The sequence below is a fragment of the Sapajus apella genome, unplaced genomic scaffold (genome assembly GCF_009761245.1).
Source record: "Sapajus apella isolate SASKATOON/1434 unplaced genomic scaffold, GSC_monkey_1.0 scaffold1, whole genome shotgun sequence".
NCBI classification, from domain to species: Eukaryota; Metazoa; Chordata; class Mammalia; order Primates; family Cebidae; genus Sapajus; species Sapajus apella.
Genome location: NW_022436941.1, coordinates 83923888 through 83940361, shown reverse-complemented (window position 1 = coordinate 83940361; position 16474 = coordinate 83923888). Strand labels below are relative to the sequence as shown.

At 38.5% G+C, this 16474-nt stretch overlaps 1 protein-coding gene and 1 non-coding gene across 7 annotated transcripts in view; one reads left to right on the top strand and one right to left on the bottom strand.

Moving 5' to 3' along the window:
• Positions 1–16474, bottom strand: part of ARL15 (ADP ribosylation factor like GTPase 15) — a 418972-nt gene that overhangs the window by 384787 nt on the left and 17711 nt on the right. For 4 of the 6 annotated variants that reach the window (XM_032283649.1, XM_032283959.1, XM_032283840.1 and 1 more), the window contains exons 2-3: positions 10399–10416; positions 7029–7085 (exon numbers count right to left, since the gene is read on the bottom strand). The exons of 1 other annotated variant lie outside the window; for it this stretch is intronic. In XM_032283649.1, coding sequence (XP_032139540.1) covers positions 7029–7082 — 54 coding nt within the window. In that variant the 5' untranslated portion in view covers positions 7083–7085; positions 10399–10416. Of the gene's footprint in view, positions 1–7028; positions 8949–10398; positions 10417–16474 lie in introns of those variants that run through there. One more of the 6 variants, XM_032283718.1, reaches the window with a different exon arrangement.
• LOC116554133 lies at positions 1692–1794 on the top strand. Its single transcript, XR_004270067.1, has one exon. It is a non-coding gene; the product is annotated as a U6 spliceosomal RNA (small nuclear RNA).

Sequence of the window (16474 nt, the reverse complement as noted above, 5' to 3'; positions counted from 1 at the left end):
GTTAGTATGCTAGCCAGATATTTTACTCTACTTGAGAACATTATTTTGCTTAGTAAAGGTAAGAAAGAAAACATTTATAAACTCTTATTTCCTAGGTTATAAAGCATATAACTCCTCAGTTATATCTCCCCAAAATAAAGCTGTCAGGAACAACTCTAACCATGTGTGTTCATATGTCCGTGGGCAAAAATATATATACTATATTGATATCATAAAGAAAACTCTCACTAGATTCAGTCTTGGTCCATAGAGTCTCAATTAGTAATCCAACCAGAAGCGAGATTTGCCACACAACACAAAACCAGTCTTGCTGCCCCATTATGTGCTCATTCAGTGTGTGCCTGACAATGGCTATAGGCAACACTGACTCTCTGCCTACACACTGTCTTTGGGGTACACCGAACCGTCTGTTGGCTGAATCTCAGCTCAAACTGCCTTAGCTCATTTCCTTGTGAAACAGATGACTAATTGTCCCCAATATCCATTCTATATGTTCCATTAGGAGTAGAACCCGCAGAGTCTTAGATGCTTCCTAGAGTCCACCTTTCCAAGCTTCTTTGGTAGTCATGTATCACCACATGACTTAAGTTCTAGCAATTGGGATGTGAGAGCAAGTAATATCTGCAATTTCCAGATCATGCCCATAGAAGGGAACTACTTGGCCTCCACTTTCTGTTTCCCACAGAATAAACAAACACACAGGAGTGGAGAACCACCTGCAGCCTGCACATGAGCAGAACCACTGAGGCAATGGAAGAACAACAAGCTAGAAGGAGCTGAGCCCCTAACAAACTCATGAAGCAAAGAGCTAGATTCCAAACTGACTACTGGCTTAAATTTAAAATTTTATATTATATTATTATTATTATTTTTAGAGACAGGGTCTTGCTATGTTGCCCAGGCTGGACTTGAACTCCTGGGCTCAGCCTCCTGAGTAGCTGAGACTACTGGCACATACCATCATGCCTGGCCAGCTTGGATTTTATACGAGAAACTCTGCTTAAGCTACTTTACTGTGGTCTTTATAAAAACAGCCAAGCCCCTCAAATCATTAAAAGTATGATTATGCAGAATTTATTTAACTAAGGTGTGGCTCACTTTGCTTTAGAGTGTTTCATTCCTTTATAATGACTGCAGACATCTCAGCATTCCACACAGTTTACAATCAATGGTTATGCTGGAATCTCCGAGGGGCATAATAATAAAAGGTACAGTTAATACCACTCCTCTCCAAATGGTCGTATATTAAATCTGTTCTTTAATTTGTTGCTTGAACCAGTATTTGCAGAGCCCATGTGTAAAACTTCCATCCTATCTGACAAATTTTTAACCTTGGTGTTATATATGATGACAACATTCTATAATCCAGCATTAGGACTAGGCTATGCTGGTTTTCTTTTTTCTCTAGGAGAGTACTAAGTCCTGCATATGCTCCTCTTTGGTGTTTATGGCAGGCAGAATAATGGCCCCCATAGAGTCAATTACCATCACAACCCCAACCTGTTCATTTCCTAATCCCTGGAACCTGTGACTGTGTTACCTGACATGGCAAAAGAAACTTTTAGATATAACTAAGGATCATGAGATGGGGAGATTATTCAGGATTATTCATGCAGGCCCAACTTAATCACAAGCATCCTTACAAAGAGGGAGACATTATTTTTAAAAATTTAAAAAAAATTTTAAAACGCTTGCTTCAGTAGCACATATACTAAAATTGGAACAATACAGAGAAGATTAACATGACCCCTGCGCAAGGATGACACACAAATTCGTGAAGCATTCCATATTAAAAAAAAAAAAAAATTAAAGAGGGAGACATGAGTGTCAGAGTCATAGAAGAGAAGTGATAATGGAAGCAAAAGTTAGAAGTATGCCATTGCCAGAAGGGGCCGTGACCGAGGAGTACAGACAGCTGCTAGAAGCTCAAGGGGGCAAAATATGGATTCCTCCCTGGAACGTCCAGAAAGAACACGGCTCTGCCAACACCTTGATTTTAGCCCAGTGAAACCCACTTCAGCCTTCTGACCTCCAGAATTATAAGAGAATCTATGTTGTTTGAAGCCACAAAGTTTGTGATAATTTGTTACAGCATCCATAGGAAACTAACAGAGTCCTTACATGTAGTGTTGATATTGTAATAACCCAACTGAATTATGGTAGGATTTGTCCAGACCTAAAGAGCTAAATGAAAATATACAATCTTATTAATAATATTGTTACTAATATTATCAGTAGTAATACTAATAACATATAATTGTTTTGCCTTTGTATTGTAATCACAAAGGTACCTCTCCCTGCCTACCTCCCCCAGCAAAAAAGAAATCATGGAAGCTGTATAAGGAGTAGGTACAAGCAAATCCTATTACTAGATCAAAGGATGATTTCCACCACAAGCGACTGACTCTTCATCTCAAGGTAAAACTGAATGCCATTTTTACTGTTATTGTTTTGAAGGATGAATTCTTTCTCTGCTAGTAAAACAGCATTTAATAATTTCTGCAAAGGCCAAAGAAGAATTTAAAGAGTTTTTAAAGCTCTTATTGATGACCAAAATCTGTAACCATGCATATTCTCCTGGTATTACTTAGTTCAAATCTCTATCACTTGTTTCAGTTTTAGTTCATGCAGCTATTGGGTACAGAAAAGCAAACAACCACCCCTGTGGCTTTAATATGCTTTAAACAGTACCATTCCTGGAGAAGGGCAAGATTCACTGACCCTGACTTCATTCATCTGGGCCTCCTGTGTTCAATGTTGGTCAAAGGGGTTCACAACCTACAGGAAGGTCACTAGAAGCTAAAATTATCACTGCTCCCTTAACATGCCTCTTGTCAGCACCAGCTAGTTGTCCACCATTGTGCTTCTGGTTCTATGATGGTTGTATTATAGTTCCCAACTCAGAGAGGTCTCGGCACAACACCTTTGGAAAATGCTTACACTGCCATTCCTAAAAGAATTCCGAAGCAATGCCCTTGTGTGCCTCTCTGGCCCAGAGCCCATCCATGCCTGACTGTAGAAGGTTCACTTCAAGATCACATTCTTTAGAATGGCCTGTTTTCATTGCCAGGATTTCAAAAAATCATAGAACCACAATTGTACTATAAACTCTTGGCCTAAATTTACGTCCCCTCCTTCCTCCTGACCAGAACCAAATGAATGTTGCTTAAGACCAAAACAGATCCACATAACAGGACTCCTTTTGTTTCAGAAACTAAATTGCTTCTTTGTGATACATCCCTTCGTTACATTAGGAGAATAACACTATCTCCTGCACTATACTCATAGGAAGTAGAGAGTTATCTCCTTGGAGCAGATACTTGGTTTTAAAGATGATATTGTTTGTTTACATGCTTCCCTCTGTCTCAATTTGTTCTGGGCTTTGGAAGCCTTCATATCTCCACCACTGATCATGTCTATGTTTTTCTACCTATACCTTAAGTTTCCTGCCACATCTTCCTGAGGTAAGGCCCTTTAAATAAGCATCACTGCTTTTCAGGGTCTGGAGAAAGGTCTGTCTACTCCAAACCTCAGTGGGAAAAGCAGACGGCAAGCACCAGATATCTTTTGTTGTCTCTGAGTAATGCTCTTTATTAAACCTGTTAATGGTAGGACAGATTCACCTGTATATCACACACTTAACCTTGGAAGCTTTCCGTGTCTCTGTCCTATATATGTTACAATTTGGTCTTGCTCATTTCAGCTTATGGATTCCTCATATGAAAATATATGGCTTTTTGCTCCTTAACTTTTAAGTGTTTAACTGGCTGCTATTGGGCAATAACATTAAAAGCACATAGAAAAACGATTCAAGCTCAACAATCTAACACTGTTGCTCATCCTCATCCCATAAGCTAAACCATAATCTTTTTAGATTTCCTCTTCTACTTTTTGTTTTACTCATAACTCAGCATTTATTTCCAACAGGAGCTAATAAGAGTTTGTTTTTGGTTTTTCTTCTGGTATGTTTATGTTATCTGCAATTTACAAGACATTTTTTTTCCTCCCTGTGTTAGTCTGCCAAAATAAAATACCATAGACGTGTGGCTTAAACAACAGAAATTTATTTTCTCACAGGTCTAGAGGCTGGAAGTCCCATATCAGGGTGCTGGCATGGTCAGTTTCTGTTAAGGGCTCTCCTCCTGGCTTAAAGATGGCCACCTTCTTATGTCCTTATATCGCAGACAGAGAGAAAGAGAAAGCAAGCCCTGGGGTTATAAGTGCACTAATCCCATCAGGAGAGCCCCACCCTTACAACCTCAACTAAACCTAATTATCTCCCAAAGGCCCCATCCCCAAACGTCATCACATTAGGAGTCAAGGCTTCAACATATAAATTTTGGGTGGGACACGATTAAGACTGTCACACTCTCTCCTTTTACGGACAATTTTTATCTGCCTTGGAATGAATTCATGACCAGCCTTTCTTCATTAAATAAGCAGGGACAGAGACGGAACACCTGTGAGGTCTCAGGTCCCGACTAACTGCTAGGTATTCACAGAGGAATACATACAATTCCTGATATCAGCAGTTCCAATATTCCCAGGTTCTAGATGGAAATACCTGGTTGTGCTGGCTTACTGCAGCAGCCATGGAAATATGCCAGTCAGTGCCCCCTCTCTAAAGAAGCACAACTAACTGACAGCCTCCAGCTGCCACAGCTTCAGGTCCACCAGGGGCATTCATGCAGACACTATCTTTCTGCTGGGCTGCCAGCCAGCTCCCAAGCATGCAGACGTACTGGAATCACGCTGTTGTTGCCCAGTGTGAAACTCCAGCAACAGGAAACTTTGCTTAGGGAAGACCCATCCATCCAATCAAGACTTCTCAGAACTACATGGCAGTGTAAAATTCTTCCCCAACCCTCCTTCCTTCCCACTCTTCCTTCACAGATGTCAGACTCACAGCATGGTCTGAAGGCTCTCTCTACCGTTCGTGGTTTCCTCCCTCTTTCCACTTCAAAGACATTCCCCAACTTGCAGGCCAAATCCCAGTTTGGCAAGTGCTTCTCAGAAGATCTGGGAAAACAGACTCAGAAATTAACTTCACATAAAATAACTAAAAGACATGTTTAGCTTCCAAGTAATCTATTTGTGTAACTGGGGACAAATACTCATCTGAGACAGCTAAAACAAAAGGTGATAGAAGAAATAAAGGAAATCTGGTTTTTCTTGCATTCAAACAAAGCCAAAACAGACAATTATTCTCACTATAATTTAATATAATGAGACATACAGCTATTGAGCATTTGCCAAATGCCAGATGTTGTGCAAGGTACTATAAAGGCTATAAAGACAAACTCAAGATAGAGTCCCTGCCCTCAAGGAACTTACAAGCTGCACTCCTATCTTTTACTCAGAATTTTTACATCATTCATTTTAAACAAACTCCTTAAGCATTTTGTACACATGTATACATGTTCTTCTGTGCAAAGTAAATGACTAAATAAAATAACTTCATGTAAATCTTTTTTAAGTCCTTATTTAGAAAATAATTTGGTATTTAAAAGTAAACATCACTATATTTCCTGTCTACAATCTCCGAATCCCCTCCCTAGGTCTCTAAAGCGAAAATGTCAAGGCATTTTGTCACTTAATCTGATTAGAAAAGTCCCTCATGCTCATCTACATAATTACATCTCCAAAATCCCAAGTTAAGAGATGAATTCAAAGCATTTGGGTCAACTGACACAGGCTGGTGAAAAAAAAAAAAAAAAAAAAAAAAAAAAAAAAAACCAAACATCTTAACATATTCATTTTTTGTTGTTGTATTGTGAAATATCTACATACGAAAAGTATATAAATACGCAGTTTAAGGAATAACATAAAGAAAACACTGTGTACCCACAATTCAAGTTAAAAACTAGAATATTACTATAACTTTTGTTTTTTGGAGACAGAGTTTCGCTCTTGTCAGTCAGGCTGGAGTGCAGTGGCACAACCTCAGCTCACTACAACCTCTGCCTCCTGGAGTTCAAGCGATTCTCCTGCCTCAGCCTCCCAAGTAGCTGGGATTATAGGCGCCCAGCACCACACCCAGCTAATTTTTGTATTTTTGGTAGAGATGAGTTTCACCATGTTGGCCAGGCTGGTCCTGAACTCCTGACCTCTGGTGATCCACCAGCCTTGGCCTCCCAAAGTGCTGGGATTACAGACGTGAGCCACCGTGCCTGACCTACTATAATTTTTAAAGCACTTTTCCTTCCCTCCACTGCTTTACAACAGTTTCTGGACCTCACATTATTGACATTTTGGGCCAGATAATTCTTAACCAGCACATTTTGAATGTTTAGCAACAACCCTGGCCTCAACCCACAAGATGACAGTAGCATACCACCACCACCACTACCATCAGTTGTGACAACCAGAATTGTCTCCAAACATTGCTATATAACCCCTGGAGGGCAAAGTCACCCCTTGTTGACGACTACTGCCACTACCTGTGAGGTAATCACAATCTGAATTTTTGCTTTTATTTATAGTTTATCAACAGCTATAACCCAAAACAATGTATTGCTTAATTCTACTGTATTTGAACTTCATAGAAATGAAATTGTACTCCATGTATTTTCCTGTGACTTGTTTCCTACATTCAACATTGTTGGTAAGACACATCCACGGTGTGTTATTATGAGCTATAATTCATACAATCATTTTTTCATATATTTTTGCTGCTGTATTATAATCCATGAAATTAAAACTCCATAATTACTTAATCCATTCTATTATTGATGGACATTCATATTGCATCTAACATTTTGCTTTTATGAATATCTCTACTAGGAACCTTTCCTACATAGGTCTTCTGGTAATTACACAACAGTTTCTCTGAGCTATATACCTAGGAGTAGAATTGCTCAGTCACAACATATGCTCATGTTCAGCTTTATTACTTTCCAACGTGGTTGTATAAATTTATACCCCATCAGCAGTAGAGGACAATTGCCATCACTCCACATGATTTCCAACAATAGAGTCTTCACTTATTTTTCATAACATGTGGTACCACAAAAATATACATTGCTTACCGTGTAAATCCCAATTCTACAAACAGCAAATGAGATCTGGATACATTCAGACATTCTCTATAAGATTAAAATAAGAATAAGAGATTACAACAAAATGTTTGTACCAAAGAACTGTCTTCATTTCTCTTGCTCTTGTTTCCCTCTTTAAAGAAAATCTGCTACATTCCAACATCTGTCTTACGAGCAAGTGGCTGAATTTCTTCTTCCGTCTGTTCTCTAGGCTAGCTCAAATAAGACAGAGATAATAAAGTCTGGGGCATGTGGCTTTATCTTGGGACTATGAGGCAGATACTTTGTCCTCTAATATAAGAGCATCATTTGAGGAACGTAACCTATTGCAATGGTTTAAATTCATTTCTTTCAACTCTTGCTCTAATATCCCATTTTAATAATACATCTTTAGCTGCTACAGGTCACTTTTTAAGCACTTCTTTTTCAGTTCAATTCTTGATAGATCATAAATGTCTATAATCCTTATAATGGATAGAAAAGAAATCTCTGTGAAAGGGAAACACTCATAGTTAAATGCTGAAAGTTATGAATGGACTAAATTTAGACAGAAGACTGAGGTCCTTGGTCTCAGAATATCAATGGGAGTACTCAACTTAGAATTCACAACTTCTTACTCCCAAATCAAATTCAGATTCCTAAAACACAGGCCCACTCACAAAACCATGCATACCAAACGTGAGTACTGGTTTCTTTTCCTTTCTTTAGCTGGAGAAATATTTTTAGCACATTAAATTAGTATGTAGTGAAAATAACCCTAACTTTATACAGTCAAACACTGTTATTATGGTTTATTGTTGACAAGTTAAAACTTCTCCCTAAAGTTTATAATGCCATAAATCTCAGCAATCATGGTTTTATCCATTGTGCCAAGGAGACAGAGTCACAGGATCCCTGGCTTTCCGTGGTAGCCAAAAGGCTTTCAAAGATGCAGCCGTTGAGGAAGACTAACAAGTGGCATCAGATCCATCCTGCCTCTTCACATAACAATGACAAGAAACTAAATTCTTATGATTAAAGGAATTTGGCAAAGAAAAGATTGAAAAGCCAAAGGTATATGCATGGACATTAAAAATAAAAATTACAGCAATGGAAAATCAAACTCAAAGATAATCTATTGAGTGAAGTACTTAAACTCCATCTAAACTTTCAAATAATTCCAAACATTCAATGGTGCTATTGTTCAAAACAAATGGCTGATGATTTCATACTGGGGATCATGATCACGTCTATTATTAAGTTATTATTATCATGACTATAACACTACTGGGTTTATTTTGAATGAAATACACTACTGAAAACAAATGAGGTCCATGCCCTGGCATCCTCAGAGCCCAAGACTAAGAATGCTCATTACCTTGTCCAACACCATTCTTCCCATCTACCTTTGGAAATTACCCCAAGTGGTGCCATTAAAACATAGCAGTGAATGATTGAAGAACTATCTTAGAATAAACTGGAAAAGTTATTTTCCCTAACTGAAAGATAACTATCTTACTTTATACCACCTGGAATAAAAGATTTGCCAGCTTTTCTTGGAGCTAAGTGTTGTCCTATAACTAAGTTCTCCAAAATGAGATGTAACTTAAAGATGCTTAAAGGAAACTGACTCTGAGAAGGGCTCCTTTTTGCTCTTCTGCCTTTCCTACTTCTTTTCCAGGCTGTAATGGAGACTCGATGTAGCTCCAGTGACAATCTTGGATTGTGAGGGCACAATGAGAACAGTAGACACATGAAATACAGCATACAGATAAGAGAACCCAGGGATGCAGATGACAGTGGAGTTGTCATTCCCTCCTCTTTCAGACTTTGTACATGAAATAGAAAGAAACCTCTAACTTTTTGTTTTCTGAGACAGGGTCTCACTCGGTTACCCAGGCTGGAATACAGTGATGCAATCTGGACTCACTGTATCCTCAACACCCTGGGCTCAAATGATCCTCCCACCTGAGCCTCCCAAATAGCTGGGATTACCAGAGCATGCCACCATGCCCAACTAATTTTTTAATTTTTTGTAGAGACAGGGGTTCACCATGTTTCCCAGGCTGGTCTCAAACTCCCGAGCTCAAATGATCCACCTGCCTCAGCCTCCCAAAATACTGGGATTATAGGCATGAGCCACCTGCACCCAGCCCTCTAACTGGTTTAAAAATTTTATGTGCCTCTCACCGCCTAACCTAATCCTAAAAAATATAGAGCAACATTTGTTTTTAAAAAGTAGGTATCCCCAGTGCCACGTGAAAGGGCTCTAGCATCTATCATGAGAGAATAACTCTTTTTGTGAGCTTTATATTTTAAAGAGGGAGAAATGTTTACTCTTTAGTTACTAAAAACCTACTTTCCACTCCTTCCTTCTCATAGTCCCAAAATGTACAAGTATTGTTGTTGGGTTTGCTAAAATTATTACCCTGAAATCCCTTAATTTATTTTGTGTAACTTCTTTTCTGACTAACCATATTACCTCATTCTCTCTAACCTCTAATCCTTACAAATACTGCCTTATCCTTGAACATCCGACCTCAGACCAGGTGGCATGTCTATTGCCCCAGCTCCAAATTCATTCTAACAATAACATTCTCAACAATGGCCTCTTCCCTCTAATTACTAGGAGTCGGATACACAGAGATATTTAAAAGCATAACCAAACTTCCTTTGATCACAGTATATAAACTAGTAATAAATTTTAAATAATTATACTATTTCCCTGTATAGATGCTCTATTTGCAAGAAACTATTTTAACTATAAACTCGTGAGACATAGGCATAACTTGGAATGAAGGATAAGTAGTTAATTATTCCCAATAAAAGAACGAGTTTCAGCCAGGTGCGGTGGCTCACACCTATATTCCCAGCACTTGCTGAGATGAGTGGATCCTTTGAGGTCAGGAGTTTGAGACCCCCATCTCTACTAAAAATAGAAAAATTAGCTGGGTGGAGTGGCAAGTGCCTGTAATCCCAGCTACTCAGGAGGCTGAGGCAGGAGAATCGCTTGAACCTGGGAGGCAGAGCTTGCAGTAAGCAGAGATCGCACCACTCCACTCCAGCCTGGGCAACAGGGCAAGATTCCATCCCAAATGAATGAATGAATGAATGAATGAGTTTCTATGGCAGATAAACTTTAACCCAGTAGCCCCTACAGTGGTATTCACAAATCTACATCTAGACTTGCCTGAGAAAGAACTCAAGAATATTATTTCAAGAACAAATCTCATCTTTGCTGCCTCATCTAATAAAAGAGCAAAAAAGATGTCAAAAACAAGACAGATTAGTTAAAATCTGTTTAAGACAGTTCTATAGAAAAAGAATACCTATGACAGAAAGGAAAAAGGACACTAAATTTGAAATTAATGTGATTACTTACAGTTTAGTGTTGTTTTCCCTAAGAAATTTCAAAGGTAAGCATGAAAATAAAGGAGAAAACAAAACTTCAACAAGATGGCAGAAAATAAATATTATTTACTATACAGTCCAAAATGATATCAAGGTATAATTTGAGTTCCATCAGAGGGTTAAAAACACAACTTTCTTTCAGAGAGCTATTTTTTATACTTAATATAATTGACAGCTCCAATTTTGAGGTCCTGTGCAATCCCTCATCCTGATACAAAACAAGATGACAATTCTATTATCTTCTCCTCTGTAATTCTGCTTGATGAAAATAAAAAAGTTAAAACAGCCAAGCCAATTCTTCAGAGTCCTGCAAGTCTTATGTTAAAACTGGTAAAACAAGAAAGGGTATAGGGAAGCAGTAAAACCCCTTCGAATGAGGCCCTGGGTTGGATCATCTATTTCCAAATAAGATTAAGATCCAGCATTTCCTCTCAATAGCAGACAAATGGGCTGAAAGCAAAGATGTAGTAAATGGGGGATACAGAGAGTGACTACCCGTTCCAAAGTACATGGGGGCGACACAGTGCCGCGTGGGGGGAATCCTCTCTGAGTAAAGGTCGTCTGTCAATTACGCTTTAGTCACTCCTCCAGATCGGAAATAAACACTTGGGAATGCCACCTACTTCAGGACTGGCCTCTCCTTCTGTTAGTATTGTCACTGAAAACATTAACAGTGCATTATTTAATAACTCCCTTAGTTTCCCCAAATGGGGGAAAAAAAAGTTAAAAAAAAAAAAAAAAAAAAAAAAAAAAACAACTATGAGCCGGGCGCAGTGGCTCACGCCTGTAATCCCAGCACTTCGGAAGGCCAAGGCGGACGAATCACGAGGTCAAGAGATAGCGACCATCCTAACCAATATGGTGAAACACCGTCTCTACTAAAAATCAAAAATTATCTGGGTGTGGCGGCACTTGCCTGTAGTCCCAGCTACTCGGGAGGCTGAGGCAGGAGAATCTCCTGAACCTGGGAGGTGGAGGTTGCAGGGAGCCGAGATCGTGCCACTGCACTCCAGCCTGGCACAGAGTGAGACTCGGTCTCAAAAAAAAAAAAAAAAAAAAACCTAAGTACAAAATAAAATGAGGATTTATTTACAAAATGTAGAGTATTTTGCTCCTCAACATATATGTTATAGCTTCTTCAACTTAGGAAAAAGGATGATGATAATCTACCCAAAGAGAAACATTTGCAATCTAAAGTAAAGCTAATAAAATTGGCCTCTCAATATTTTCTAAAAATGTTTGCAGTGGTAACAGTGCCAACAGCATCCCAAGAGCATCTATATTTCCAAAGCAATCTACAAATGTCCATGGATGAAACATGTAAGAGTTCAATCAGTAATTCAAAAATAAATAATTCCCTTCCCTATTAAAAAATAACAATCAGCAGCAGCAGCACATGATCTCTTCATGAAATTCAATCGCAAAGATTTGAAAGGCCATCTAACAGAAATAACCTAAGATTTGAAAAGTCATCTAGCAAAAATAACCAAATGAAAACATAAATGATCATATCAAAAGTTACCAATTTCATCTGGTAAAATGTTAGCCAATCTTCTACAAAACCACTAAAAATCACATGTACTATCCAGACAAAAGCAGAATTTGGCTGAAATGCTGAAGGTAAGAATAGTTCTCATTCTGAAAAATTCTGATTAAAAAGTATTGAGAGAGAGAAACAAATCCCCTTCTAATTTACCAGAGTAAAATAATGAGTATCATTATTTTATTTGGGAGAATTTATCTTGGAAATTTTATTATCTTGGAGATTTTAATTATCTTGGAGAATTTATTCCTTCGCTTTTGACCAGGCACTGGGAATTTAAAAACTTGGTCCAAAGAAAGAAAACAAAACACAAAAAATTTGCAGGGTTTAAAAAAAAAAAAAAATGAGACAGGGTCTCACTCTGTCACCCAGGCTGGAGTGCAGTGGCACAATCTTGGCTCACAGCTGCCTGGACCTCCCAGACTCAAGCAATCCTCTCACCTCAGTCTCCCAAATAGCTAGGACTACAGGTGCACTCCACCACACCCAGCTAATTTTGTTTATTTATGTATTTGTCTGTAGAGATGAATTCTCACTATTTTGCCAAGGTTAGACTCAAACTCCTGGGCTTCAGTGGTCCTCTCACCTCGGCCTCCCAAAGTACTGGGATTGCAGGAATGAGCCACTGTACCTGTCCCAGAGCATCTTTAATGTGGCAAGCACTTCTAGGTAAGTGTTAAGTATTTGAAGATAAAGTCCAAACCCTAATGTCAGTGATCCTCCAGCTCAGGAGAAAGCAGTAATTAAACATACCTGTGCCAGACAAGCACAATGTAAATGTGTTCAGCACAATAAGGGGTATGCACAAAGGGCTTTAGGGAAACAGAGTAGAGGCACTGAAGTCATTCTTACAGGCATGTCAGGAAAGACTCTGAAGCATCTCCTGAATTTTGAGTCTTAAAAGATTGAGAATTAATCAGGTTCAAAGGAACACAGAAGAAAAGGGGATTCCAGATAAAAGTGAAAGCAAGAAACATCCCATAATATGCATGCATCTGGTGGGCTGCTAATACATGCCCTAAACACCTTCCTAGTCTTTGCAAATAATTGCTTCTCAATCCAATATCAATTATTGATAACTACTGACAATCTACATACTACTTAAAATGCATTCACATCAATATACAAAACATCCTCAATTTTAAGACTTATCTCTAACTTCCTGCCAAAGGAATTTCTACATGTTGGGGACTTAGTATGGTCACATTATAGAGTCTGTTTTGCCTCCCCATCCTTTTAGATACAAAAGCCCATAAGCAAGACTCCACAGCTGATTGAACTAGCAGGCAGTTTAGCCTTAGCAGCTGACTAACAATGACGGTATGACTTAATATGAACAGTCAGGCTAGCCTAATCATATTCTCTTTCTCCCGAATTGAGTTGAAAAATACTGAAAAGATGATGCAGTCCATAATGCAAAATAAAACTGATGGAATACAAAAAGCAAAGCTATTAAATAACTTCATAACCATGCAGAATCATGGCAATCTAAATGTACAAAGCCATGAGTGTGAATAAAAAGAAACTGTACAAAAAACAAAAGCTATACAAAGCAGAGAATAACAACCCTGCTAATAACCCCAAGAGAAGTAGACCCAGAGAGAGATCAGTATATGAAGAAATGGCAGAGTGTAGTTGCAGACAAGTCTGTTTCTTAGTTAAAAAATTATATTCCTCAGTTTCCTTTGCAGATAGGTATGGCAGTATGATCACATTCTAGTAAATGAGATGTAATCAGTAAGTCTTAGATGTCTTTCAAGAAAGAAGCACACTCTTCTTCTGCCCTTTCTCCATCCAGCTATCTGGAATGCAGAAGTGATGGCAGGAGCTCTGGCACTAACATTGGACCATGAGCTTAAAGTCTACACATAGTGGGCAGAAGTTTCTTGGGGCCCTAATGACTTCTAGACTTACTTGCCTGAGCAAAAAATGAAACTGTCAAAGCCAATATATGCCAACCAATTCCAGTCCTAATTGATGCGGTCGTTGAGAGAATGTGACAGAACCAAAATTTGAACTCAAGTTTTTTGGAGTTGGGAGCCAAACTCTTAATCATTATGAGCAAATGCATCCAAATAAAGGTCAAACGAACTAGTAAAGCAGGTTTACAGGTTACATGTATTTTATGATTCGACAAATCATAAAAGCCTGATGACCAAAGGCCAATAAAAAAGAAAACCATGCTGATGTAGTGTCACTCACCTACCACAAATAACACTTTGGACAAGCCTCTTTGACTCTGTAGCCTACCTGGACATATAAGGTTATTCCGCTAACACAAGTACCTACAATAAGGTATATGGGCAATAAAAACTGAATATAGGCACCAGCTCCTTATGCATGGCAGAAACCTATCAAATTCGGATTTGAAAGGAGTGGAGGAGATTTTCAAGAGCACACAGGATTCTGGAAAGCCTGCAGCATATTTTGTAAGGAAGTAAGAGGCCTTTCTCATTAACTTCAAGCAAAAGAATTCTCCATACGTCATTAACAACCAGAAGAGCTCAGCCTGGGCATTGTAACTTCCTAAACCACTGATGCCTCAGTAAGGCAAATGTAGCATGGATCGGCAATCCCTTTGAAAGGCTCAAGGGTTTTAGATGCCCAAGCTGAATCACCAATGAAGTTGGTATTAATTCTCTTCGTTAATTAAACAAATTCATATTTGCATTTGACCACCTACTTTGTGCCCAGCCACGTCCTATGCTGGGGACTGTACATTAGCAAAGTCCCTGCTCTTATGGAGCCTACACTCCAGTGGTAGTGGCACACAAAACAACAAATAAAATCAATTCAGATGGTGACAAGTCCTATTAAAAAAAAATAAGAGAATGTGCAGGAGAGGGTAGATCTGGGGCACTGCTATTTTGAAGAGCAGATGTGGTCATTCTAACAATATTATAGACAATAAAAGAGATGCCAGAAAAGCTTTCAACAGCTTTGCTTCCCAAACCCCTTGCGTAGGCAAACACAGTATTCTACCATAAAAAGTCACAGCATTAGACAATTCAATAATCCACAAATATTTATTGAAAAGCAGTTCTGGGAGACATTAAGAGCAAATCTAACAGATTTGGGTGTTAGACTTTCTGGAATCAAATCCAGCCATACAACTTACTATTTGTAGGAGCTTGGGCAAATTGCTTAACCTCTGTGCATCTTAATTTGTCATTTGTAAAATGAGGATTATGGTAGTAAGAGGATTCAATGAGTTATCAAAGGAAACACAGTGAGCTCCAAATTTGTATTTTGTTTTATAGATTTTGTAATTGACACATAATGTATTTTTTAATTGAATGTCTACGTTGTTCCAGGCACAAAACTTCCTTTAAGCATTTGCATGAAGGGACTCTAGATACCAGGCGGCCCAAGGGGCTGCACTCTGCCATCAGCTTCTATGGATGCCTTGCACTAAGGCCTTCACTCCTACTCTTGGTGTCTCCCCCTGCTGTCTTCTGCATTACCAAGACTAACTCCTATGACTTCTCACTGCAAATAGTGACACCCAGGATGTTAACTCTGAGATTCCACAAAGAGGTTAACATTCCAAATCCAGAAGGTTTCTCTCTCACCACTCTGTCTTAACAGAGCCAGCACCTGAGGCAAAACAATAAACAACATCCATTTCTAGGAAGGCCTCACAATATTGTCCAGATGGGCAATGCGCCATACTTAAACTGAAGAAGTTTTAGTCTATATTATATATTTAGTCTATATTATATAAAACTATATCAACTATCACTCAACATCTTAATATTCAATAATATTTCATAGTTTTAATGTTGTTATAATGATAGGCATCTACTTTGCCATGCATTGTCCATTAGGCACTTAGGAGAAAAATTAGTTAGAATCATAAAGAAAATTATATTTATTCAATTCTCCAGAATTTGGATTCATCTTCCATTCCCTCTGTCCCATTCCTTTTTGATATAATTAAATGAACACAACTTTTCAGCACTTTCTACTAAAATCTTAGAAATCATTGTTTAGGGATTCTTTCCTTGAATTTATCTTTTTAAGCCACTCCCTTGGGCATGATACCTACATTGTCAAATCTATATTTGAAATCAAAATATTCAAATGGCCAAGCTCTTTTACTAAATCAGTACTTCCATAGTAACTTATAAAAACCATTATACTGCCAGGAATAAGCTGACTACAGGAGAACGTGGTCCAACAACCATTTAAAGGTTCAAAAAATTTTCTACTTGCTTATTAATTAAACAATACGGACTTTTCCTTTTGTTTTTCTGACTGTGGAGGGAAAAGAAAGGTAAGCTTTGGGGTTAGATAAACCTGGCTTTATACAATTTAAGAAGTCACTTTAGAAAACGCATCCACCCTGAACTTCAATAAGTGGTCCTCAGATGAGAAAACAGACAGTCCTTTGTTTACATGGGGGATTGGTTCCAGGACCCTCTGCAGATACTAAAATCTGTGGATGCTCAAGTTCCTATATAAAATGCTGTGATATTTGCATATAACCTACACATATCCACCT